Genomic DNA, 26,597 nt, shown 5'->3' on the forward strand with positions numbered 1-26,597 from the left:
ACACTCCCACCCATTTCATCCCTAAATACACTCCACACCCCTCCCACCCTTCCTCTCATCTGAGCACCTCCTGGATGACGGGTCATCCCTGCACCCTGCCCACCGCCCTGGGTCAGAAGCAGTGTCGCAAGACACAGCACATCCACAGCAAGGCCGCTTCATTTAATCGGCGACCCCCCCTCTCCGTCCCCCTTTGCATATAAGGAGAAGACGGGGAGAAATCCCTTCGGGCTGCGTCAAAATTTACTCACACATACAATTTACTCACACATACAATTCAGTATTTTAAATATCTTATTCGTAAACTGGCTAATTTTCAGATAAAAAATTCTGTGTGTTAAACACAGACAGACAGACAAATATGAGAGACAGTAAGAGTGAGTCCACTAAGTCAAATTTCCATTAGTCAAAATGTCCAATAAGCCAAACATCCCTTAGTTAAATGTACATTCGGCCAAATATTCATTAGGCCAAATGTCCACTAAGCCAAATGTCCATTAGGCCAAATGTCCATTAGGCCATATGTACGTCGGCCAAAAGTCCGGTCACGCATCAGTATGGTCTCCACGCAGAGTGAAGGATATAAGCAAGATCAAGTGAATACAAAGGGCAGCAACCCAACTGGTCCACAGCCTGACAGATAAACCATATGAGGAGAGACCAAAAGCATTGGGTCTGCCAACTTTGAAAGATTGAAAAGAAATAGGTGATGTGATTACAGTATTCAGGTCACTAAAAGGGGATAGATTGCATTGACAGAGGAGATCTCCCGTTTAAAGATGGGAGGGCTTTAAGAGGTTATGGGCGCAAATTAAGAAAGACCACATGTATAAAAGATATGAAAAAATACATTTTTCCACATAAATGCATAGCATAGGAAGTGATATAGCCCAAGTCTTAACCCCTTCCATACGGTGCCGCACACGTAGGCGTCATGGGGAGTGAGTGTATTCGCGAGGCTGCCATATCGGCGTCTTGATTATATTTATTGTAGTCGCCCCTCCATAATGACATTCTTTCTAATTCTTTTGTAATCGCATTTTCTATGGTTATCAAAATTCACGGGCGAAGAGAGAACGATCGATATAAGCGGTGACTATATTTTATGATGCGAGTATTATTACGACACGTCGTACGGCTGGCATTGGCTGCTGCCACCGAGATCTAAGTCCATGACGCCTACGTGTGCGGCACCGTATGGAAGGGGTTAACAGTACACGAGTTCAAATCTAGATATGATAATTGAAATCAAGGATATAGATTAAGTTGGAACCATATATGAAATTGAGTCTAAGTAGGTTAGAAAATCAGAGAATAGGAGACAGGACCCAATGAGCATTGCTCTTCATGTATACTACAATTGGGTAAATACACACACACACACACACACACACACACACACACACACACACACACACACACACACACACACACACACATTTGCATTTGCTTATATGGACGAAGAAATGATAAAGAAAATACTAACTACACTAAGGGGGAAAAAGCCTTGGTATATGTATGTATGTATGTACTAATAAGACCAAAACTTGAGTATGCAGCATCACTTTGGACACCCAGTACCAAAAAGAATATTAAGAAACTAGAAAGATTACAAAGAGCGACAACCAAACTAGCACTGACACTCGCTGAACTAACATATGAGCAAAGACTATCCAAATTGAACCTACCAACTCTGGAACAAAGAAGAGAAAGAGGAGATTTGCTGACTATCTACAGAATAATGAAAGAAATGGAAGGTTTAGACAGGAATGACCTGTTAGTGTGGGAAAACAGTAAAACGAGAGGACACGGAAAAAAATTGAAAAAGGATAGTTATAGAAAAAACTTGAAAAGGAACAGTTTCCCACACAGAGCAATAAATACATGGAAAAAATTAGACAACAAAACAGTATGTGCAAACACTATACAAGATTTTAAGATATAACTTGATGCGGAGAGATACAAAGACGGGTCACCACAAGCATAGCTCCCCACCCGTATATTACAACTAGGTAAATACACACACACACACACACACACACACACACACACTCACACACACACACACACACACACACACACACACACACACACACACACACACACACACACACATACACACACCTCTCTCACTCTCACTCTCTATCGCTCGCTCACTCTCTCACTCACTCACACTCTATATCTGTGCCTTTCATTATCTTTTTTTTTCCTTTCCTTTCCTATCTGTATCCTACCTTTCTTCTTCCCTCCCTTCCTCCCTCTTCCTTTCTTCCTTTCTTCCTTCCTTCCTTCCTTCCTTCCTTCCTTCTTTACTTACTTACCCTTCTCCCCTCCTCCCTTTCTCGTTTGGCCACCCTCACCACTATTTGGAGGTGCAGCCTTGAAGGGCTGACTCTTGGTCTCTGGACTGGGCCCATGATTTCTCTGACTGAACATCCTAATTCCCTCTGATTTTGCACATAAAGAGGCCTGACATCCAATGACCACTCCTTCCCTCTTGTTACTCCTAAAATCTGGTGATGTGACACTGTCCCACACTAATACAACATAGAAAAGCCAATGTTTCTTCCCCGGTTGGGAGGTAACATGCAGAAAGTGTGTTTCATCTGTGTTGAGTAACAAGGCTGATATTCTTTGAATGATAGTTTATAAAAGGACGATAAGAAGGAATAAGATAGATAGTCATTGACATGTGCATCATAACCTGAAGTTAGTTTTTAAAGTGAAAACAGTCATTCGTTAAGCATCGTGTAATTGCTCCTTTAAGTAACTTGTTACACTAAATTTCAATTTAACTAAACTATGTTAGTATACACATAGCATGTTTACTTTCTTCCTAAACAATAAGAAAATTTTAATGCAAAAATAGATTTTGCATTGTATGATTCATGGTGGTCCTCTTGCACAAATATGTATGTGCATGTGCACACATAGACACCCCTCCACAAAAATATAAGCACATAAAAATACATATATATATGTATACACTCACACACACAGGCACACACACATATATATATATTATATTATATTATATATATATATATATATATATATATATATATAATATATATATATATATATATATATATATATATATATATATATATAACCCACAATACACTTTAATTCTAAGCCATCAACATCAAGAGACTCATTGGAGGCCAACAGGCAGAAATTTAAACATGGTATGGCCAAGGACTCGAACCCAGGTTAGCACGTGACAAGTGTTAGTGACTTAGCCGATTTGGTGCAGTCGGCTAAGTCACTAACACTTGTCACGTGCTAGCCTGGGTTTGAGTCCTTGGCCATACCATGTTTCAATTTCTGCATGTTGGCCTCCACGAGTCTCTCGATGTTGATGGCTTAGAATTAAAGTGTATTGTGGTTGATAAAAATGTATACCATCTGTTCACTGGGACCTATTAAGTGTTGTGTGTGTGTGTGTGTGTATGTATATATATATATATATATATGTAATATGTATGTATGTATACATGTATACATGTATACATGCATGCAGGTATGCATACATACATGATGCATCATACATACATTGTCATAAATCTTATGTGCACATACACAGTAAACAACCTAAATACAACAAGATAAACATACATACACACAGTTTGAGCTGATTTCAAATTTCTTAAGTGTTCACTGTTCAATTATTTTTTCTTTAAGCTTTCTTTTGCCCTCTTCACATTATGATCATGGGGGGATTAGCAAATTTAGCTGCCACCTGTTGATATGTCTTGTAACTTGCTTCTTAGCATGTGTTGGAGACACATTTTCTACACTCCGCAGTTAGATACATAAGGGTAAGAGCTACATTATGGGAGTTTTAGAGGTTATTGTGCTTAAATGTGATAGATTTTTTTTGTGTTTTGTTTATGATTATTTTTTTCTGCAACTCCAAATAGTTGCGCTGATTGCAAAATTAGATATTGTTCATTTTTTTGTCTTTTTTTATTATTGCATGATTTGTGTAATGAAAATAGTGTTTGTGTGTTTTACATAATTTAGTAATGTAAGGCATCACTAGTGTGGTTGGGGCCTTCAGATTCTTTGTTGATCACTTTTTAAATAGAAGGTCGATTTTTTCAGGGTTTATTTGCGGAAAACAAAGAGAAGCTAATCAACGGAGCATTGGGCGCTTGCGTGTTACGTGAAGGGGATCAAGAAGCGTTACCTGCAGAAGAGATTGAGGCACAGTTCCATGCTCTCCGAAGACTTGTAGCATCAAAAGCAGGCTTTGCTGCTGTAACGGCACTCCCAGGGTAAAAAAAAAAAAAAGATTTCTCTGTTTTAACCCTTTGCAGGATAGTGTCCAAAAGCTATTTAGAAATTTCTTTGTAACAACCATAAGAGACCAACAAGGCATTTATGTTCAGTAGGTGATTAGATAGGGAAATTTATTTATACCAAGTAGAGGGTGCCATAGTTGCAGAATGACCATGTCTCAGGATGACCATAGAAATCGAGAGGTGTCCAATTAATGGGATGGGTGGAACCTTTGACTTGGCCACCCCTCTTGTTTAGAGGAAAAAGTCTAGTGTTATGTAAATTTATCCTAGTGTGTGTGTACATATATATATATATATATATATATATATATTTTTTTTTTTTGTGCTAGCCAAGTGCAACTGGTTATTAAAAAAATAGGAATATCAAGAGGATGTAGAGTCGTAGACACTTGGTTTCATAAATTCATCTGAAAATGCCAGTTATTAAAATTTTAGAGCAGAGGGTAGCCTCCTGTAGCTTAATAACATACATATACCAAAGGCTTTTTCCCCCTTACAAGGGAGGTAGCCAACAAAGGAGATATTTCCTTATAACAACCCTAACTTGCAGAAGCAAGAACGTCAGAAAAAGAATTGACACAAAACATTTTAATATTTTGGTGAGCAGAGGATACACTTCCTCTACTGTATAAAATCATCCAGAGACAAGAAAGTAAATTAGTGAAGCCTTGCTCTTTGTGAAAGATTTGTTACTTTAGGTATCTTTGTGCATGTGTGTATATACGAATGATATACAGGTTTCCCTTACTATTCGATGGTTCGATATCTGATATTTCGTTTATATGATCCTTTTGAATTTTTACCACTCGCTTGTTTTTCGATGTAGGTGCTCGATTATATGATCACCAAACCAGAAACAAACACACCGCAATTGCAGCACCACCCACGCGCTATCGGCCACCCAATGAAACTCGTTCCTGTTCTTTATTCAGTTGTGTTTACTCCCTCGGCCCATGTATCAGTATCTGTGTTTTGTGCTACTGTTGCACATTCACTGTTGCTTATATGAGAGTAATACATAACGTGATGGCTTCCAAGTGGCCTGCAACAACTACTACATGTGAGATAAATCCCAAAAGACTGAGGAAGAGTTTATCATTGGAGAAAAAAGTTGAAATTGTTAAGTACCTTGAGGGATGTGAAGGGGCCAACTCCATCACCAGAATCATGCAGTTGCCCCAATCAACTGTCTCCACAATATTTAAACAAGGAGACAGTGTAAAGAAAGCTGATGAAACAGCTACATTAATGGCAAAGACGCTGACGAGGCAGAGGGAACCAGTAGTGGAGGAAATGGCTGTGGATTGATGACCTGTCTTGCCAAAGCAATTCTCTTTCTACCTTCCTTGTGAAAACGAAAGCCCTCTCGATTTTCGATGATCTACATAAGAAGGGATATAAAGTTAAGGATGGGTAAACTTTTAGTGCCAGTAAGGGTTGGTTCAACTGTTTTAAAGCCTGAGCAGCCCTACACAAAACAGTGAGTGGCTGCTGGAAGAAAGTGGCCCAAGTGTGTCAATCCAGCTAACGACTTCATTGGATTTAGTGATGTGGCACCCATTTGTAAGGACATCATCAGGCTCTCACATATGGCTGGCTGGCTGGCTTGAAGGAGGTGGATGAAGATCATGTGAATGAATTGCTACAATCCCATGATGAGCCACTCAGCTATGAAGATGTGATGGAGTTGGAACAAGAACGAGCTCTCCATGGTGATGATGATGATGCACCCTAGCGAGGCCTTGACATCAAAACACTTTGTGAGGTGTTCTCTGACGTATATGCAATCATCGAAAAAATAAAGGAAAGGGACCCAAAACCAGCACAAAGTGGAACAGTTGCCTATAATGTGGAGCAAGCTTTCAAGGTCCACAGAGATATATTTGAAGCCAAGAAAAAAAAGTCAAGGGAAACCACCATTTCTAGCTTCTTCATACCTGCTGTTCCGTCCCACCCAACCACCCAACCCCCCCCTTGCTGATCCAGGTTCCCCTCCGCCACCTCTCCAGTCTACGTTTGGTGTTCTTCCGTCCACCTGTGCTGCCCAGGATTCATCAAGCCCTACCACTTCTGATGATAAGGAGAAGGCTTCCTAGGGATTTTAGTAAGACTAGCCGTGAAAGATATGTGCGGTGTGGGATCTAGTAACTAGTGGCTAGTGGCTTTCAACAGAGCCTCTTTTTCGGCTCTTTCCTGTGGATATAGGCCTACTGAGAAAACCACTGTATTAAAAAAAAATGAGTCTATAACACTACCTCTTTGGATGGCGTGGAAAAGTGTTATATATCTCTCAATATAGGCTAGGCCAAGGCTACTCTTCCCATCAAATTAAATCCTATTAAGACCAAAGTTCGCTATCCAATCATTCATTATTCGACCTGGTTTTCAGGAATGTAACCCAATCGTATAGTAGGGGAGACCTGTATACTGTAATAAACTAATAACCAGGATATTGCTTTGGTTCTAGATTCCGAGAGAAGATTGGCATGAAAGTGGTAAGAGCTTTACAGAGGAATGACACTGGTATAACCCATGCTGCTCTCGACATGGTGTGTGCTCTCATGCAGCCCATGCATGAACACCCGGACCTGAAACAAGAACAATTAAATAAAGCATCACTCCTGTCCTCAGCAAAATTTCAAGAAACTCTGTTAGATAACTGGGTTTATCATGTGGTAAGTAGTTGAGTAGGCTTTTTTTTTTTTGTCTGACACGGACACAACAAAGGAGGTAGCCGGTCAAGACACACCCACTCCCACCTATTCTACTCCCATTCACCACCCATTGTTTCCCTTTCATTATAGGTCATGGATGAACAATCATCTGTCTCCTGCCCACTTCCTGTGTTAGAAACTTTACTATGTCTTGCTGCATTACTTATGACCCAGGCAGTGGGCAGGAGACAGGGATGACCTCTCACACATGAGGAGCTGAAATAAAAGAGAAACAATATGTGGTGGATAGGAGTGAAATGGGTGGGAGTGTGTGCCTTGCTACCTCCCTTATATGGGGGAAACCCTTGGTGTATAGATAAATAGTGACAACAAATAGATACACTATTTTTCAGCCATGTATACCTGTGAAGTAAATCCTCTGAACTCAGATGTGCTTATCATTACATTATTTGCCTGCTAAATTCTGTTGCAGCCAGATGCCATGATGGCATTGGCTGTTATAAGTTTAATTCAGCAAATAAAGAAAAATGATAAATGATTTCAAATGCCTGGTAACAAGTTTTGAAACTCCATTGACATTTTTTTTTTTTTTTTTTTTTTCAGAATCACGACACTGGAGCTTTGGTCGTATCAGCCATGCTGGATTTCCTGACCTTCTCCCTGTGTGCACCGTACAGCGAAACCACAGATGGTGCTCACTTTGACAGACTCCTGGAATTGGTCGCAAAGAATGGGAGAGCGGTTTACAAGTTGTTCCAGCATCCATCCTTAGCTGTTGTCAAGGTAGTGTAATGTTAATAAACTCTTTCTTAAGCATGCATGCACACACAGGCCCCTCACATGGGGGGGGGAGGGGGTCATATGCCCTGGGGCGGCACAATTAGGGGGGCAGCCCACAAGGCTGACAAAATGATTATAATGAAAAAGGTCAAAGGAGCCCTGAATATTTTAACGTGATAGGAATTTTGCATTAGGATCGACAGTATATGAAATATTTTTTCCCCTATCCTTTCTGCCCTAGGGATATTAAATGCAATTTTTAAAATCCATTTAATTATTTAGCAATCCAATAGCTAAAACAGGCTTTAATTTTTTTTTTTTTTTTTTTTTTTTTTTTTTTTTTTTTTTTTTTTTTTTTTTTTTTTTTTTTTTTTTTTTTTTTTTTTTTTTTTTTTTTTTTTTGAGCCTGTGCAACCTGAGAACTTTTCCCCAGGGTGGCACTTTGCCGGGGGCCAGCATTTAGGCATGTAAGGGCTCTGTGCACATACTTGATGCGATGGCAGTGACAACGGTGATATGAAATGATGCTCCTAGCTTTGCCTTTAACAAGCAAAGCCGGATGAATATACTCGTCAATTGGATGGACAGGGGGAAGCAAAGCTATTCAGGGTCACAATAGAGGGAAAACATTGCGGATTCCAACTTTTGGAGAGACTCAGGAAGGGTAGTGAGTGGTGGGATGATGAAGCAAAGAAGGTTGTAGAAGAGAAGAAACGAGCATTCACAGATTGGTTACAAAATGGGACAAGAGATTTGAGAGGTACAAAGAAAAGGGAAGAGAAGTAAAGCATAAGAAAAGGAGGTAAATGGGGTAAGAGTATGACAGAAAATTATACATACATACATATACCAAGGCTTTTTCCCCCTTCCAAGGGAGGTAGCCACAAAGGGAAAGGCATAAAAACACTCCCACCCATTTCATCCCTAAATACACTCCACACCCCTCCCACCCTTCCTCTCATCTGAGCACCTCCTGGATGACGGGTCATCCCTGAACCCTGCCCACCGCCCTGGGTCAGAAGCAGTGTCGCAAGACACAGTACATCCACAGCAAGGCCGCTTCATTTAATCGGCGACCCCCCCTCTCCGTCCCCCTTTGCATATAAGGAGAGGATGGGGAGAAATCCCTTCGGGCTGCGTCAAAATTTACTCACACATACTACCCCACCCCCCACCCCCCCGCCCATTCCTCCTCATGCAGTCACAATGTGTTTGAGATGAGGTGTCTGAGAAGTATGGTGGGGGTTACTAGGCTGGATAGAGTGAGAAATGAGGAGGTGAGGAGGAGAACAGGGGTGAAAAAGGATTTGGGAGAGAGGGTTGATGAAAGAATATTAGGATGGTTTGGACACATGGAAAGAATGAGTGAAGAAAGACTAGTAAAAGAGGTATGGAAGGCAGATGTGGAGGGAGTGAACATGAGGGGACGTCCTAGGATGAGGTGGATGGATGGGGTGAAGGGGGCTTTGGGGAAGAGGGGAATGTCTGTTGAGGAAGGAAGGGAGAGGACGGAAGACAGAGGTGAGTGGAGAATGGTTGTATATGGATGATGTTGTGACTGCATGAGGAGGAATGGGCGGGGGGGTGGGGGGTGGGGTAGTATGTGTGAGTAAATTTTGATTTTATATTTATGTAACTTTAATTTTACAGAAAATTATGAAAATAACAAAAAGATGTTTTGGAAGGAAATCAGGAGAGGTACTTAGAGTAAACTTGTCTTTCCCTTCTTTTTATTTCTCTTCTTTCTCCTTTCTCTTCTTTTTCTCTCCTCTCTTTTCTTTCTCTTTTCTCTCATTTTTCTCTCTCCTCTTGCACTCTTTCTCCTTTTCTCTCTTTTTCTCTCTTCCTCTCTCTTTTTCTCTCTTCCTCTCTCTTTTTCTCTCTTCCTCTCTCTTTTTCTCCCTCTCTCTCTTTCTCCCTTCCTCTCTTTTTCTCTCTTCTCTTTTTTCTCACTTCCTCTCTTTTTCTCTCCCCATCTCTTTCCCTCTCCCTCTCTCCTCTCTCTCTCCTCTCTCCTCTCTCTCTCCTCTCTCCTCCCTTTCCCTCCTCCCTCTCTCTTTCTTCTCTTTCTCCCTTCTCTCTCTCCCCTCTCTCTCCTCTCTCCTCTCTCTCTCTCCTCTCTCTTTTCTCTTCCCTTCTCTTCTCTTCTCTTCTCTTCTCTTCTTTTATTTCTTTCCTATCTGAGAGACCAAAGTCAAGTTTTGATTGGTAATCCTGTTACACGTAGAGTTGGAACACATGACGTGGCCTTGATGACTTGTGAACACCCTCAATTTGTTCCGAAGAATACAAACTCTTCGGTACTCCTTACCCAAGGAGCTAGAGACGGCTGTAGCTCCTTGGGTAAGGAGTACCTCAGGTTTGTATCAGGGAAAAATTAATTTTCCTGCGAAAATTACATTTGTTCCGAAGAATACAAACTCTTCGGTACTCCTTACCCAAGGAGCTAGAGACGGGTCTCTAGCTCCTTGGGTAAGGAGTACCTCAGGTTTGTATCAGGGAAAAATTAATTTTCCTGCGAAAATTACATTTTTTCAGCGGACCCTCTGATCCTTGTTTTTCCAGGGAGCTGGTTTAGTAATGCGAGCTATTATAGAAGAAGGAGAGAATGACATACCCACAAAGATGCAGTTCATGGCACTGACGGAAGGAGCTCTACCAAGGCACCTCTTCACTGCTCTCTTCACGCAGACTACAGATGGACGGCTTCTCACACACCGACAACTTTCGCGACATCTGGTTTCCCTCTGGTCGTCGAGCAACCCAACAGCAATGGACTTAATGGGCAGAATAATTGTAATTATTATTTGTTTTATTCATTTACTTGTTTGTTTGGTAAGCTATGTTGCACCTCGGTCTGTGTTGTGAGGTTTTAAAGTTGTAAGTTGTCAGCTTTTTTGCAGTGGGCGAGATGCAAGGATGACCTGTCATCCGGGAGGAGCCTAGAAAAGAGGGAGGGAGGGGTGGTGGATGAGAGTGGAGTATGTAGGGATGAAATGGGTGGGAGTGGATTGAGGTCTTTACTTTGATTACCTCCCTTGTGAGGGAGAAAATGCCCTTAGTATGTGTATACATGTTATCAGTTTCACATAACTTAATTGGCAAGCTCCCCCTCGCCATCCCCTTTATGCAGAAAAATAGAAGACAAGGAGAAATCCCTTCAGGCTGCATCAAAATATCATTCACGAACAATCACTCTCTAACCCCATCCCCCATCCACTTCCATCCTTGCATCACAGTATCATCAATACACAGCCAGGATGGAGGAGGGTGTCACCACTTAAGTGAAGCAGCCTTGGTGTGGATATACTCTGTCTTGCTGCATTGCTTCTTATGTAGGGTATTGGGCAAGGTACATGGATGACCCACCATCCATGAAGAGCTAGGATGAGAGGGAGGAAAGGGTGGTGGATGGGAGTGGAATGGGTGGGAGTGAGTACATGCCTTTTGACTTTGGCTACCTCCCTGGTAAGTAGGAAAAAAGTCCTTGGTATATAGATAGATATTTATCAGCTAGTATGAGGGGAGCAGTCATCACTTGTCAGGTCTTGTTTTGTGAAAACGTAATACAAATTTAAGATATTTTGGGCCTGGTTTGAATTAGAAGACAACAAATGAACACTAACAATAGGGCTGATCAGAGAATGAGTGGAGAAAGACTAACAGAAAGAGTGTGGAAGGCAGAGGTGGATGGAGGGAGCTTGAGAGGCAGACCAAGAATGAGATGGATGGATAGGTTGAAAAGGGCATTGGGTATAAGAGGAATGTCTGTTGAGCAGGAAAGGGAGAGGGGGTTACCATATAATGAAGCAAGGGGGGTGGGTAAACCAGCTCTGGCTGTGGAGACTGTCTTGCTGCATTGCCTTTGACTCAAGCAGTACAGTCTGGGACAAGGATGACCCTTCATCCACAAGGTGCTAAGACGGAAGAGGGGAATGATTGGGTTTTTATGGGTCTGGAGTGGATGTATGCTTTGATTCAGCCACCCCTTGTAATGGTGAGAAAAACTTTTATATGTATGGATGAATTTTTATTTTTTGTTTTGTTTATTTGTTTATCCATTTATCTATTGCAGCCCCCGGGTTTACTAGCATATCTGGAGAGTGAAGAGCCAGTTCCTGTAGATGATATAGATAGACTTAACCACCGAGATAATTTAAAAATGGCTGAAGAAGGAGAAAAGAAGAAAAATAAAGTATTAGAAACCTTAGACAGAGGATACAAAACAACAATGAAAGGAGTGGAGAGATTTGTAGAAAAACACATGGACGTAAGTATACTTTCTGTTTTCTTTCATGTATATTGATCCTATTTTTCTTTTGTAAGGTTTTGTTGTATTGAAAAGCTGTTCTTCTAGATAGTGCTCTACATTAGTCTGATTAATGCTAATATTAGGGGCACATATCCTAATTTTTGTAGCTAGGTAGTTTATGTATGGTTAGTGTATGTAGTTTTCAGTACTCAATATAGATCACTTTTTTAGTGTAATTGAGAAGTAAATGGCACCAGTAAATTGACCATGAAGTATATTTAATGATACACATTGATGTTTGGCCATGGAATCAGGAAGTAATGTCTGTTGCTCGTTTATGTTTCCGTAAAAAGAAGACATTGTAAACCAAATAGCTTGAAAATGAAGAAATAAGAGTAAATAAGGCCATTGTATACAGTTGAAAGAAAAGTTGCATGCATGCAATATTTTTAAAGAAAAGAAATAGATGGAAAAGAAACAATATTGGGAGGAGAACAAATTGGTATAATTCAAGGATGGAATGGGTGGGAGTGGCTTTTGTGCCTTTGTTTTTTGGCTACCTCCCTTAAAAGGGGGGAAAAGCCTTTGGTATATGTATATGTATGGAGAAGAAAAGGTAAAAGGTGCAGATATGGAGAGATGATAATGGAAGAGAAGGCAGTAAGAGGAAGATGGGCAGAGTATTTTAGGGAGTTGCTGAATGTGAAGGAGGATAGGGAAGGAGAGGTAGTTGCAGTGGGAAGTGCTAAGAAAATGAGAGTGATGAGTGAGGAAAATGGAGGAGAAATAAGGAAAGATGAAATGAAGGCAGCTGTTAAGATGATGAGAGCAGGTAAGGCACCTGGGCTGGATGGATGTCATGCAGAATGCCTGAAAAAAGAAGGTACAGTGATGGTGGACTGGCTGGTGAGGTTATTTGATGTTTGTTTAAAAGAGGGTAGAGTGCCAGAGGAATGTAGGAGTGCCTGTATAGTTCCACTTTACGAGGGAAAAGGGGACAATTGTGAGTGTAGTAGTTTCAGAGGGATTAGCTTGTTAAGCGTAGTTGGGAAGGCTTATGGGAGGATCTTGATTGAGAGGATCAGGAGAGGAACAGGGAATAATTGGTGAGGAACAGTGTGGATTTAGGACTGGTAGAGGTTGTGTAGATCAGATTTTTGTGGTAAGACATGTGAGAAAGCTATAGGAAAAGGTAAGGATGTTTTTTGGGCTTGGATCTGGAAAAGGCTTATGACAGGATAGATAGCAAGGTGCTGTGGGAGGTATTGCAGATATATGGGATAGGAGGAAAACTTCTAGGAGTTGTCAAGAGTTGTTATGAGAGTAGTAGAGCTTGTGTCAGGATTAGAAATGGAGAGAATGAGTAGTTCAAGGTAAAGGTGGGACTTCGTCAGGGATGTGTTATGTCACCCTCACTGTTCAACTTGTACATGGATGGGGTGGTGTGAGAGGTAAATGCAAGGGTAGTAGGTCAGGGATTGGATTTGGTTAAAGAAAATGGAGAAAAATGGGAGATAAGCCAGCTGTTGTTTGTGGACACTGTATTTGTAGCAGATTCAGAGGAGGGATTGAGGAAGTCAGTGACAGTTTGAGGTGTGTGAAAGAAGGAAGCTGAAGATAAATGTGGGTAAAGGTAAGGTGATGAGATATACAAAGGAAAAAAGTGGCAGCAGACTGGAAATGAGTATGAAGGGAAAGAGACTGGAGGAATTGGATATTTTTAGATACTTGGGTGTGAATGTGGCAGGAAAGGGAGGGGTGGGGGTGGAGGTAGAATGTAGATTGAGAGGAGTAAATGCCTTGGATTAAAAAGTGTAATGAGAAATAGACATTTGGGAATGGATGCTAAGAGGAGGTTGCATGGAATGATTGTACTGACAGCACTGTATAGGGCAGAAACATGGAACATAAGAGAGGAAGAGAGAAGGAGTTGGAATGTGTCTGAGATGAGGTGTCGAGAAGTATGATAGGGGTTACTAGGCTAGATAGAGTGAGAAATGAGGAGGTGAGGAGGAGAACGGTAGTGGAAAGGGAGTTGGGAGATAGGGTTGATGAAAGAGTATAGGGATGGTTTGGACACATGGAAAGAATGAGCAAAGAAAGATTAGTAAAAGAGGTGTGGAAGGAGTGAACATGAGGGGTCGACCTAGGATGAGATGGATGGATGGGGTAAAAGGGGCTTTGGGTAAAAGGGGAATGTTTGTTGAGGAAGGATGAGAGAGGATGGAAGACGGGGGTGAATGGAGAATGGTTGTATATGGATGATGCTGTGATGCATGAGGTGGAATGGGTGGGGGGTAGGGGGTGGGGGAGTGTGTATGAGAAATAATTTGATGCAGCCCGAAGGGATTTCTCCCCATCTCCTTTTCTGCATGAGGGGACAGAGAGGGGGGTTGCTGATTTGATGAAGCAGCCTTGCTGTGGATGTGCTATGTCTTGTAATGGTGCTTTTGACCCAGGGCAGTGGGCAAGATGCAGTGATGACTCATCATCCAGGAGGTGCCAAGATAAGAGGGAGGGGAGTGTAGTGTGATGGGAATGGAATGAGTGGGAGTGGTTTCTGTACCTTATTTTGTTCCGAAGAATACAAACTCTTCGGTACTCCTTACAATAGGATACTTCGCGTAGCACGAATATTTCTACTGCGAAATTAAAATCCTCACTCTGTGGGTCTGGGCAACGCTTATCCTCAGTAAGGGGCCTCATTGGGGCAAGGGGGGGGGCCCTTGCCCTCCACCACAAGTCTCGCACACTATAACCATTCTCTTCGCAGTAGTGACCGCGTTAACATCTCTCTACTTTACATGTTTAGTTTTTATCGGTTTCCCCCTTAATGGGCCGATTCCCAGTCAAACTCCATTATTAGCGCGGCAGCGAACCGTTAATTACTCAACGGTTCTATGTTTACGTCTGGGCCGAAAATCAAGCAACCCGCTTCGATTGTCGCCAGCTCACTCCCAGGACGCTAAGGAGTTCGTCGTCCTTCAATTTCATCGGGGTTTTCCCTACGCCATCCTGTGTCCTGGAATTTCTTAAGTGCTTCTCCCTTTCCTGTATTATTCCCTTAACCGCCACCGGGTATCCTACCCTTCACTGTAAGTATGGAATCTGGTTCCAGTATTGTTGTTGTTCAAGATGGGTTGGGTGCCTTCGCCTAAGGGAGATACCTTTATCTCACCCCCCTTACCGCCAGCCCAAGTGTATCCTCACATTTGGTGTTTCAAGTGTATAGCTCTTAACCCCTTCCATACGGTGCCGCACACGTAGGCGTCATGAGGAGCAAGTGGATTCGCGACGCTGCCATATCGGCGTCTTGATTATATTTATTGTAGTCGCCCCTGTGTTTTTACATTCTCCCAAATGCGCCCTGAATCCCATTCTGTGTGGTTTTCAAAATTCGCGGGTGAAAGAGAGAACGATCGATATAAGCGGTGACTATATTTTATGATGCGAATATTATTACGTTACGTCATACGGCTGGCATTGGCTGCTGCCCGCGAGATTTAAGTTCCGTACTGAAGTGGTTAAGTGTTCACCTTCATCCCCGTGTGAGACGTGCATTCAGTGAGATGATAGTCAGTGTTCCGTGTACTTTCATGTTCACAGGAAAGCACATGCAGGGGAAAAGGTGCGCAAGCATAGAAAATGGCTTCCCTCTTCACCTCCCAAAAACAAGAGAAGGCAGACTACGGCTTCAGAGGAGACGAGCAATTCTCTCCCTCCTCCACGGCGTAGTAGACAGGAAGCCAAGTTGTCCTTTATTCCTTTAACCAGGACGGTTAGCGTAGACGGACATGCGCCTCAGGCCACCTCTAGCTACCGTTCCTGTACGAGATATTTCCCGGATGAGGTCGCTTGCTCATTGGGACGATAAGCAGTGGTCCGCGTATTTTCATACTCACAAGAAAGTGCAGGCAAAGAACGAAGTACGCGCGCAGGGAAGATCCCTTCCCCGCTCACCTGAAACAAAGAGAAGGCATGCTGCGCTGGCGGAGGACAAGGGCAGTTCCCCTCCTCCAAAACGTAGTAGACGGAAAGGTTGTACAACGGCTACCTCGAGTCAGTCTCAAGCCAAATTACCTCCTATTCCATCACCCAAGGCGGTTAGCTTCGACGGGCATGCGCCTCTGGCCCCCGCGAACTATCCCCCGAGTACGAGCTTTTTCCCGGATGCGTCCGCAGGCGGCCCCCCCCCCCGCGATGTGGCCCGGCAGCTCACCCCCCCCACGGACAAAGGACCCGATTTTGGAGCCGATGAGCGCTTCGGCCTCTCCTCCTCCTCGGGAGTCCCGCAGTCCACCTTCCTCCCATCGTAAGACGAGCTGGGTCATCCACGGAACCCTTTCTATGCCCGGGGGGCAGGAGGCCCGAGGTGTACCCACGCGCGCGTTAGTTGCGGGTGGACAGGCGCCAGCTACGACGGCGACGACGTCCACAGCGCCGGGGATGAGAGGGCAAGTTACCAACTTCGCAGGATTCCCAGTCGGAATCCCCGATGGTTGTTACACCCTCCTGCTCAGAGATCCTCTCTAAAGTTAGGAGAGCTAATCAACTGAGCCTTCCACAAGAAGTGGAAGTCACGTTCGAGTCTGAAATCTTCAGGACGGGCAATTCTCAAACAACAAAACCAACTCCCATGGAGTACACAATGGTACGAGCCATGAACCAGGCCTCCGATGCACTCACAAATCGGGCAACCGAAAAACCGCGTTGGCGCTCTGTTCCAGTGGAACAGCAAAAATGCTTCTACTTCCCATCAGGGACAAACCTTAAGCAGCCTTGATCCCGGCTCGGTTACCAGAGCTTGTCAAAGCGGACGTGGATTCACTGCTCAGAAGAAATGTCATCCTTTCCGGCAGAGAATCCAGGGACCTCATTCAGGGCCTGGCTCTCTCTCGCGCGGTGCACTCCTGGCTGGAACGCGTCTTGGCTTCAGTAAGGGAGTTTTTACCCGGGCTGCAACCCCAAGGGGAATGCAACTTCCAGGCTCTATGGGAAAGCTCGAGCAGAGCTCTGAAGCATCAAGCGGCCTGCCTCTTAACGTCTTGGGCCAACATTGAGTCCTGCAGGAGAGACACCGTCCTAGGAGACCCCAGTGATCCCCTCCTTAGAGACTGGAGATCCTAGACGCAAACATTATAGAGGCTCCGGACTCCCCCACAGGAATCCTAGGAATTCGCCAGCCCCTCCGCACAAGATAGGGGGTTGCCTCTCCCTCTACTGGAGAGCATGGGAAGAGGCCGGGGCGGAAGACTGGACCTACTAAGTCATTAAGACAGGCTATTGTCTTCCCTTTCCCACTGTCCCAAACCTCTCCCCCTATCCCATCCAAGTCAGCAGCTTCCACCCGGACTCGGCTCGCGGGCGGGCCCTAGCGGAGGAATCCTCCGTTCTGCTCAAGAAAGGAGCTTTAGAGGAAGTCTCGACTCCGGACCCAGGGTTCTACTCAAGGCTATTCCTAGTAGAAAAGGCAACAGGGGTGTGGAGACCAGTCATCTATTTGTCTCCACTCAACAAGTTCCTTTCCCTGACGAAGTTCCGAATGGACACCCCAGAGTCCGTAAGGGCGTCTATCAGGGAAGGGGACTTCATGGTGTCGCTGGACCTCCAAGATGCCTATTTCCACATACCAGTGCATCCCTCCTCCAGGAAATTCCTCAGAATCATCCACAGGGGCAACACCTTCCACTTCCCCTGCCTCTGCTTCGGACTTTCCACAGCACCCCAAGTCTCCAGTGTGTTCAACCTCGTTTCAGCGTGGTCCCACTCCAGGGGAATTCAACTACTCCGTTACTTGGATAACTGGCTGATCCTTGCACATTCCGCCCAGCTATGCCAAGAACACCTGAGAATGGTCCTAACCTTTGTCCTGAAATAGGGCACAGTAGTCAACCCGGAAAAGTCAGATTCTTACCAAGACAGAGAGTCATGTACCTGGGTATGGTCCTGGACTCCTCCCTAATGGAGTCCTTCCCAGTAGAAAAGGGGATCCAGAATCTCGCTTCTCTAGTTGCACAGGCACTATCGACCAGGTTCCTGACGGCGACACAATGCCAAATCCTCCTGGGCCATATGGCCTCCATAGAGAAATTAATCCCCAGGAATAGACAAAGAATGCGACCGCTACAGTGGCTCCTCAAGTCTCAGTGGGCCCCGCAAGAGGGAGAACCCCTACAACACATCTCCCTCACCGAAGAAGTCAAGGATTCTCTTCTCTGGTGGAAGGCCCATGCAACCTTCTCATGGGGATGCCCCTCGGCCCATCTCCCCCCGAAGTCCTCCTGTTCTCCGATGCCTCCAAGGAGGGCTGGGGAGCCCACCTCAACGATCACATCAGCGGTTCCTGGTCCACAGTCGAGCGGACAGCCCATATCAATTGGCTTGAGTTGAAAGCAGTACTCCTGGCTCTCCGTCACTCCAAGGATCAAGTCTCAGGAAAAGTAGTGGGCATAATGTCGGACAATTCCTCGGTAGTAGCCTACCTGAACGAGCAAGGGGGGCACAGTCTCCCAGGAACTATACCTTCTGATGATGGTCATCCTCAACCTAGCCAAGAATCTCCAGGTGTCACTCAAAGCCCGCTACATCCCGGGGAAGAGGAATGTCTGGGCGGACCACCTCGGCAGGAAGAATCAGATAATCAACACAGAATGGTCCCTCTATCGAGAGGTAGCGAACTTCATCCTCAGCAAATGGGGCTCCCCTCTAGTGGACCATTATGCAATGAGATGGAATCACCAACTCCCAATATATTTCAGCCCTTTCCCGGATCCTCTGGCAGCAGGAGAAGACGCTCTTCTGCAAAGTTGGGACAACCTAGACTCCTACGCTTTCCCACCATTTCCCTTGCTCCAAAAGGTACTCCTGAGAGCAAGACACGCATCCTACCTTTGGATGACTTTGATCGCTCCTTGGTGGCCCGAAGCCCCATGGTTTCCAAACGCCCTCGAGCTAGCAGTAGAAGAGCCTCTGGCCCTTCAGGGAAGACCAGATCTTCTGTATCCACCCATCAACGGGCCTTGGCACAAGAACCCTTCAGCACTCAATCTTCACGCATTCAGACTATGGTCCGGATCCTCCTAAAGAAGGGTTTTCCCAGAGAAGTGGCAGAGGACATGTCCGCTCCTATTCGCTCTTCCTCAGCTAACCTTTATCAAGGGAAATGCAATGCCTTTGCAAAATGGTGCCACTCCAGGAAGTTAGTCCCAGATCGAGCCACCATTCCTGAGATCGCCTCCTTCCACTTCCTCAGGAAGTCCAAGAAGATCTCCCTCTCGGCAGCTCTAAATCAGGTGTTTTCTCTGAAGGGCATGGTCCTAGCCCTTTCACCGGAAATTTCCATGCTCTTCAGGCACTTCAAAGATCATGCCCCCCCAGGGAAATCAGTTCTCCTCCGCGGGATGTGGCATTAGTCCTGAACTCTCTGAGGGGTCCCCTTTACGAACCTCTCCGAGAGGCACATCTGAAGGACCTCACCTAGAGGACAGTTTTTTCTGCTAGCCCTGGCATCTTCCAAGAGAGTAGGGGAGTTACATGCCATCTCTTATAGAGTCGCCCATTCCAAAGGATGGAAAGAGGTCTCCTTCACTTTCATGCCTCAATTCATTGCCAAAAACCAAGATCCTGCCAAATCCGACCCTAGATTCTGGTCCTTTAGTGTTCCGTCCTTAGACGAATTTGCAGGGGGAGAATAGACTGAAACGGTTCTATGCCCGGTACGAGCCATCCGGACCTACCTCAAGAGAACCGAACATCTTCGACCAGAATTAAAGAGGTTGTTCATCTCTACTAAAGGTAGCCCATCACTAAGAATTCCATTTCTTACTGGACAATGGAAGTCATCCGCAGAGCCTGCAACATGAACCACACAGATTGTCCATGACCTGAGGGCAGTAGGGACCTCCCTAGTCATCAGAAGGAATCTGTCAGTCAACCAGGTTCTTCAAGCAGGTATATGGAAGAGTATGTTCACTTCCTTTTACCTCAAAGAAGTTATGCGGGAATCTTTAGGGAACTTATCTTTGGGCCCCATAGTGGCCGCCCAAGAAGTCCTGAAAATGATATACCCCTCCTCAAGAGCACACAGCCGACCCTGACAACTCATCCAGGTTCTGGCTCGGCAACTGCAGGGATAACTTTCCAAAGTCCTTCTCATACTCTCACATTCCCTTACCTTACCCGCGGGCTCTCAAGCATTCCAAGGGAATCAATTCAAGCCCTTCAGTGGTACAAAAGTGATTATAACCTGTCTGTCTCCACTCCAGGGAACAGAAAGGGGTGCACTTCAAAGTGAGGGGAATGTATAAGGGTCTGGTCAACATAGTCTTAGCACACTAGATTTTCCTTACAGCGGTTTCCCAGGCTAGATAACAACTTCCTTCCCTCCTAAGTCCGAGTCTCCTATTGTAAGGAGTACCGAAGAGTTTGTATTCTTCGGAACAAATGTAATTTTCGCAGGAAAATTAATTTTTCCCTGATACAAACCTGAGGTACTCCTTACCTTTAATGGCCCTCCTCAACCACCCCTCTAAACAGTTCCTTCTCCTTGCCTGACAAACCTTGTGCTTAATTCATACCTGGCTCAGAGAATGGTTATAGTGTGCGAGACTTGTGGTGGAGGGCAAGGGCCCCCCCCCCTTGCCCCAATGGGGCCCCTTACTGAGGATAAGCGTTGCCCAGACCCACAGAGTGAGGATTTTAATTTCGCAGTAGAAATATTCGCGCTACGCGAAGATATCCTATTGTAAGGAGTACCTCAGGTTTGTATCAGGGAAAAATTAATTTTCCTGCGAAAATTACATTTTTGGCTACCCCCTATGTATGTATGTATGTATGTAAATACATACATACATATACCAAGGCTTTTTCCCCCTTACAAGGGAGGTAGCCAAAAAGGAAAAGGCATAAAATCATTCCCACCCATTCCATCCCTGAATACATTCCACACCCCTCCACCCTCCCTCTTATCTGAGCACCTACTGGATGACGGGTCATCCCTGCACCTTGTCCATTGCCCTGGGTCAGAAGCAGTGTCGCAAGACACAGCACATCCACAGCAAGGCCGCTTCATTAAATCGGCGACGCCCCTCTCCGTCCCCCCATGCATAAATGAAGACGGGGAGAAATCCCTTCGGGCTGCGTCAAATTTTGCTCACACATACTACCTCACCCCCCATCCCTCCGCCCATTCCACCTCATGCATCACAACATCATCCATATACAACCATTCTCCATTCACCCCTGTCTTCTGTCCTCTCCCGTCCTTCCTCAACAGACATTCCCCTTTCCCAAAGCCCCCTTCACCCCATCCATGTATGATAGTAGTAATATAATGGGATAATAGTAATAATATAATAGCAATAATAATAATAATGTAATAGTAATAATAATAATATTAGTATAATAATTTTAGTAATAATAATAATAATGATGAAAATGAATGCTGTGAAACGGGTAGAGTAATAGTAATGGAGGATTTGAGGAGAGGATTTGTGGCTTGATAGCATGTGAAATGAAGAAAAATATGGTAGCACGGTATACGAATAGTCAATAATAAAGTAAATGGAAGAAAAACGGAAAGGGTAAGTAAAAGTGGTAAAGTTAGGTACATGAAAGATTGTACCAAATAAGAGTCAGGAGGCCTAAGAAGCCATTCTTGGAGGGAAAATGTCCAGGTAGATTTTGACCATTTCAAGTCCCTGGTCCTCTTGTTTGTGTTTTTGTAATTGGCAGTGTAAAGGGATTTAATTATTTTCCTCTCATCCTAGCTCGTCATAGATGATGGGTCTTCCCTGTATCACGCCCACTGCCCAGGGTCAGAGGCAATGTAGCAAGACACAGTACATCCACAGCAAAGTTGCCTTACTTAATTGGAGAACCTCCTCTTTGTCCAGAAAAAGAGAAGGCTGGGTAGAAATCCCTTTGGGCTGTGTCAAAATATCATTCACACAAAGGTTAATGCACAAAGTTTTTAAGCTACATATACATTTTTGAACAAATGTGTATATAGCTTAACTTTTTGTGTCTTAACCCTTGTTTTATGTATTTAGATAGCTGCTAGATTTTTTCCTAGTTGATCCTCTAAGTTGTATAGTCACATTGTGTATGTACTGTATATGTTTGTCCATCCCTTATGTTGTACAGAAAATTGAGACTGTGGAAAAGCACTTGCAGACTGGGGCCAAACATATGGAAAAGTACTACGAACAGTATCTGGAGAAACATGTGGATGTGAGTAACTCTTGATTTTGATGGCATCTCTGGAGATGGGATTTTGTGTGATGCCTAAAACGTTTTTTGCTATGTAGTATTTTTATGTTTGGATAATTCTAACATTCCTCTGCAGCTGATGAATTTGCTCTTTTGACTTTTTTTTTTTCTCTACTTTTTTTTTCCATTTACAGCACTTGGCTTGTATGGTTTAATGCTTTTTGTAGATGCGGGTTAGTTAGTTTTTATTTGCTTTTTCCACCTCAAAACCTGCAATATATTTTTTTGTACTAATTTTAATTAAAATATTTTTCTTATTAAATTATTATTACGGTGATGGAAAACAGTTTTATATATGTTTTATGATAAATGTATTTCACGTAAAATGGTATGACCTGCTTGCTTTATTAGATTATTCACAAGGTGACACCTTTATGTTAAACTATAGGGTTCATATGTCTGTACAATTGCACTTCACTATATATTCACTTCTGGTTGTTTTAATTGTTCTCATGTCTATCAAGGAGTGGGTGAGTGTGACTGATTTTGAGTGTTTTTATGTGTAGATACAGACTGCGTGCTTAGATAGATAATGTATATCTTCTGGGAATGCACCTTCTCTACTTTACTATTTGTAGAACTTGGTCTTCCTTCCAATAGAATAAGAGGTCATATTTTTCTATCACCGTTTTGTCTGTAAACTAACACACTATTTTTATTTGAATTGTCATAATTTTTAAAGGAACTGGTAAGTATTGCTTTGTTTAATAGTTGGTAGATTGTGGTATGCTAACACAAGTTGTTAATAAACAGTAGTATGTTTATTGTGTGGAATCTCAGCATTTTCACTTTATTTGTAGTCTTCAAAATTGGGCTTGTTAGCAAGTGTGAAGGTTGATGTGTAGTACCGTCACTTGAGTGCACTGGTATAGCATATGAGGGTTTTTTATTAGAAAGGGATAAAACTCCTTTTTCTAAGATGATCAGGAAACTGATACAATATTTTTTATTAAAAAAATAATTCTTAGCTCAGAAGCAACAGCAATATTGTTTTAATATTCAAGACATGGAATTTCATTGCCAGCTGCTGGAGTTAGGGTGAAAATAGATAAAAAATATCTGAAATCAATGACAGGTGTGTGCAAATGGTGGTCCTTGCTGTCCGTCTTGAAAATTCAATACCCTCACCTCCATCTGGAGTTGCAGCCCTGAGGGGCTGACATTCTGTCTCCATCCAAGGCCCATGATCTCTTATAAATTTCAACTGTATTTCCTCCACCTTTTCCCAGAGCTGAGTGGGTTCCTCAGTGCATTCCGCTTTAGTTTGGCTGCGATTAGTGCTCCCAATCTATTAAAGCTGAAGAGACCGGTTCATACCAAAATAAAAGTCCAGTAGGCCACATACTATGATGATGATTGATGATTCAGTTTAACGTCACAAACTCCCTCCTATCAGGAGGCTAGGACGGTGCCCTTTACAGAGGACTTTGTAGCGTGGAATTTAATGAACCATGCCCTTGGTCCAATTTCCCAAAGAAAAAGTTTTTAGGCCACATCCAAAAGGTAGGCCACATACTAACGTATATTACTTATAGTGTGGGAGTGCTAACCACGGCCAAACTAAAGCGGAATACACCAAGGAATGTGCCCAGCTCTGCCATTTCCCATAGGGAAAACTGACAATTAACAACTGCTCCCCTCCTATTACTATAAACTGGCCACATAGAAACAGTCAAAACTTAGACTAATATTCTATGGAGATCTGTGAAAGAACCTGAGGACCCTTGCCAGCTGTTGTGGGGTTGTGGGTTTTCAGATTACAGTTCAAGACAATGATTTATTATCAACTCAAAAAGTATTTATCAAGTTGTTGTTTACCTTCCTTTCTATCCAAAGACCCTCATAAGGTAAATTAGGTAGAGAATATGTTATTGGGTGGTGCTCATTGTCATTGACATAAAACATAATTAATTGAAATGAAAATCATGTCTTTACTCCTCCATCACTTTGTTCATACTAATGTTATCCTTGAATACTGCCATGGAAAAAAAATTTGCCAGTTATTTTTCAAGTAACATATCAGTAATATTAAACATGTGTAGTTTTGTCTAAGCATTGATAGAGATGCACTTGCTTGTTTTGTCACCTAAAAATTAAGATTAAGAAAAGTCACTTATGATGAGAATATTTAAGTTTGTGAAACAGAGTGAAAGGTATTTAGATAGAATATGTATACACCTTTAGAAGAGCAGATTCCAAATAATTGAAATTAAATTATGTACATGTGTGATAAAAATTAGTAGTAGGATGTCATGAAAAAGGTTATTGCATTTGGAAGAGACATTGGGGCCCTGCTATGGATGTGCTGTCTTGCTGCATTGCTTCTGACCTGGGCATTGGGTGGGAGATATGGATAACCCTTCATCCATGAAGAGCTAAAGTAAAAGGTAAACAAATGGATGACAGATGGGAATGGGTGCATGGCTTGGCTGGTTACCTCTCTTTAAAGGGGGAAGAAGGCTTTGGTATGAATATAGATAGGCAGTTATACTTTTTTTTATATATCTTATACTGGCTAATACTAGACAATTTAATTCATCTGATGAGACTTCACCACATAAAAGGGGCCAAGAATCGGCCTCATCTCTATAGAGGGAAAAAGGCCTTTTGATATTTATGTGAGACTGTTTATAAAACTGGTATAGTTGTTCCCATTACATGTTGTGGTTGATGCCTTATGTTTTTGAGGTACACATGAGAGTGTAGTAGGATGCTTAGTGTCCAAGCAGTTTAGAGTGTAACCACATGGGGTAAGAGGTCAGGAGTGGAGATGGTTCGAGTCTGCATGGCAGTGAGTTTATAGTAAGGGAGTTTGTGATATTAAACCTAATTGAATCAAACCCTATTACAGAAGCAGAGCTAAAATAACCTACCCCAGTACCTACCCCACAACACATCCATACAAAGATATTTACACTTTCAGATCAGAAAATAAGCACTCCACAATAAACCAACCAGTTCTGTACTTCAATAGGCTCCCCCAAACAGCAGTATCAACTTTACTGAAAGACCACTCTCAAGACAAATTCGAATTACATTGGCATGGCTGTGTTTAGGTTCACCACCTTTCATTTAAATAGCTATCAATTTATTTATATATTTTTATTTATTATTATTATTATTATTATTTTTTTTATTATTATTATTATTTTTTTAGGGAGGTAGCCAAATCAAAAGGAATGCACCCATTCCACTCCCATCCACCACCCTTGCCAAGGTGGGAGTGGGTGCATGCCTTTTAAGTTGGCTACCTCAATTATAAGGGGGAAAAAGCCCTTGGTATATAGATAGATAACTGTTTTAAGGACAACACAAAATTGGCCTGACAACAAACCTCAATTGCCCCAGGTGCAACCACCACACAGAAGACCTTCTATGCAGACCTGCCCTCACTGTATTCAGACAACAGCATGTCATCTTTTCTTGATGCGAGTTATAAACTGAACTGGTGTCTGTGGGTTTCCTGTAAGAAAAACCATAGGCAGTGGTTTGATTGATTGAGATAAAGGGGCATTGCTGTACTGAAAGGTTATAGAAAGTTTATGTATACATCAAAGGCCCTTCCCAAGATGAAACCACCACACATATAACACAGAGCACCTCACACTACTGTGCCCTTCACTACCAATGTTGGGTATCTTCATGTGGTGGTCTTGCAAGATGGACAGCAAAGCTGACCTGCTTCTAAACCCATTAACCCCCCACCTCCATCAGGAAGTGCGGCTTTGATGGGCTAACAGTCTCTAGACTAAGCCAAGATCTCCTTTAATTTCAGCTATATTTCTTAGACTTTTCACCCATAGAGAGCTGACAACCTGCAGCAGCTGTCCATACCACTTTCAGCCAGTGGTTAATTAATCAGTCTATTCCATGGCCTCCAGGAAACTGGCAACAGCCTCCGGGTGGGGTAAGCAACTTATGGTAGAGATGTCAGCCAGTGACATAGAAATGGTCCCACAGTATAGTACTGAAAATGAAATTGAAAAAGAAGTCTGAAGTTGGATACTCTGCCATGGAGGTGAAACTCTGTAAGAGTTGGAAAGATTTAGAGACTTAATTTCCTCACATGGAGTTAGATTACACAATCTGGAGAAAAAAAACTTCCAAGAAAATGTTGATATATAGTTGGGGAACAACAGATACACCTGGAGAAGAGACAGAGAAGATAAAAAGGATGGAGTAATGTTTGTGGTGAGAAGTAACACAAAGATGGAAGAAGCAGATCTGAAGTGAAGGGAGGACTGAAGCATTTCGCCTAAAGATCAGTACTAAAGGGCACAATAACAAGAGACTTCATGGTGGCATATGTTCCCC

At 43.2% G+C, this 26,597-nt stretch overlaps 1 protein-coding gene across 7 annotated transcripts in view; it reads left to right on the forward strand.

Annotated features, from left to right (window-relative positions):
• Positions 1 to 26,597, forward strand: part of Rme-8 (receptor mediated endocytosis 8) — a 159,629-nt gene that overhangs the window by 33,376 nt on the left and 99,656 nt on the right. For 5 of the 7 annotated variants that reach the window (XM_076188250.1, XM_076188254.1, XM_076188253.1 and 2 more), the window contains exons 9-14: positions 4,108 to 4,280; positions 6,775 to 6,982; positions 7,586 to 7,765; positions 10,328 to 10,558; positions 11,838 to 12,032; positions 22,158 to 22,244. In XM_076188250.1, the coding sequence (XP_076044365.1) occupies positions 4,108 to 4,280; positions 6,775 to 6,982; positions 7,586 to 7,765; positions 10,328 to 10,558; positions 11,838 to 12,032; positions 22,158 to 22,244 (1,074 nt within the window). The remainder of the gene's footprint in view (positions 1 to 4,107; positions 4,281 to 6,774; positions 6,983 to 7,585; positions 7,766 to 10,327; positions 10,559 to 11,837; positions 12,033 to 22,157; positions 22,245 to 26,597) is intronic. The other 2 variants (XM_076188255.1, XM_076188257.1) reach the window with 1 other exon arrangement.

The sequence above is a fragment of the Oratosquilla oratoria genome, chromosome 7, assembly GCF_046742065.1.
Source record: "Oratosquilla oratoria isolate Oo_2021 chromosome 7, ASM4674206v1, whole genome shotgun sequence".
NCBI lineage: Eukaryota > Metazoa > Arthropoda > Malacostraca > Stomatopoda > Squillidae > Oratosquilla > Oratosquilla oratoria.